This window comes from Anoplophora glabripennis, unplaced genomic scaffold (assembly GCF_000390285.2).
Source record: "Anoplophora glabripennis isolate ALB-LARVAE unplaced genomic scaffold, Agla_2.0 scaffold3777, whole genome shotgun sequence".
NCBI lineage: Eukaryota > Metazoa > Arthropoda > Insecta > Coleoptera > Cerambycidae > Anoplophora > Anoplophora glabripennis.
In genome coordinates this window covers 1-1,572 of record NW_019419851.1, presented here as the reverse complement: position 1 = coordinate 1,572, position 1,572 = coordinate 1, and the positions used below count along the sequence as shown (strand labels likewise).

Sequence of the window (1,572 nt, the reverse complement as noted above, 5' to 3'; positions counted from 1 at the left end):
TTAACAGGTGATTAAAACCTTATTAATTTCGTGAACGGATTTGAAGATCAAAAGGGCGGCGTATTTGAAGTTAAAAGATAAGTAATATAGAAGCTGAATTGATTATCTAGGGATTAATTGAGGATATAAATGATTACTGAATGAACAGACAAAGAAACAAGAATTTCCCGATTACTGAGAGCAATACAATGACAATGAAAGTTGCTTATTGACAATAAAATCATTAAACAAACTCCATTTGCATGTATTCATATTTAGCTTGGACAAAGAATTTTACAATTATTGGTGAAAATCACTATTACCATGTGTGTTGTGTCTAGTATGAACCACTATTTCAATGTTTAACTAACTCTTACGTATCTTAACACTGTTCTATGATATGTACTTCAATTACAACTGTTTCCATTGACATAACCTCTAAAATTTTAATATTTATCGGATTCTTTGTACATATTTGATGAAAACGTGAACAACTCAGAGGCCAGTGACATTTCTAATCCAAGTCCTAAGATTGGGAACGCTAGCATACACTCCAGGATAATTCGGAAGGGCGCAACCATAACCCCACGAGACGATACCAGTGAGCATCCCACTAGCGATCAAAGGACCACCAGAATCGTTGGAGCAAGCGTCTCTTCCCCCCACACCCAAAACACCCGCGCAGAACATCCTGTCGGTTATGGTGTTCTGTCCGTAAGCTATACGACAATTAGCCTGGCTGATGATCGGAACGTTGATCACTTGGAGGATGCTGGCGAGCGGTCCGTCCCCTGAAAGAGCTCCCCATCCCGTGACAGTCGCCGTGGTTCCAGCTAGAGGTGCGCCGCCTTGAGCTTAAATCGCTTAAAAAGGTTTTTACCTATCATTAAAAATTTTTCCCGAGTATGGCTCTGAACTCTTTCAAAATACCTGTATCTATTGGAGGAGAGAGAGAGAGAGAGAGAGAGAGAGAGGAGAGAATTAAAGTCAATACAGCACAAAATATCCAACAATTTATTTTAATTATATGTTGTTTATGTATATTTGTATAACAGTTAGTTTATTGCTATCATTATGTGTATTGTTATTTACCACTTTTTTTTTGACGCGTGTAAACACTTTTATGTGTATGTAACACTAGCCTTTATAAATAAATAAATAAATTAATCCATAATTTAAAAAGTATCTAATAAAAAAATAATATGAATTTATGAAATATTTTATTATTTCTAATTAGTATTGCTAACAGTAGTAAAAAATTGTTGTATATTTTGTGCGGTATTAACTTTTATACTGTTATGACTTAATCCAATAGATATTTTGAAAGCGTTCAGAGTCGTACTCAGGAAATATTTTAAATTATACACAAAACAAGCTAAAAACTTTTTAAGCGATTACAATAGTAATAACCTCTAATTTAGAATTAAAAATGACTTTAAATTTTGTCATAAAATTATCAGCGACGTATTTAAAAAAATTAATCCGATGATGTCCCCTCGAAGACGAAACGTCGGATTGCAAAAATGTTGACGCCATCGTATAGAGCGAAAAAAGTGGCATTGTAAATATGTAATTTATTTTAAAATTCGTTTT

At 33.8% G+C, this 1,572-nt stretch overlaps 1 protein-coding gene across 1 annotated transcript; it reads right to left on the bottom strand.

Moving 5' to 3' along the window:
- Nucleotides 1-228: 228 nt before the first annotated feature.
- On the bottom strand, nucleotides 229-833 carry LOC111692816 (trypsin-7-like; the record flags this gene model as incomplete). Its single annotated transcript, XM_023456940.1, has 1 exon — nucleotides 229-833. A coding segment is annotated over one exon (359 nt), but the record flags the coding sequence as incomplete, so codon positions are not given.
- Nucleotides 834-1,572: the final 739 nt, after the last annotated feature.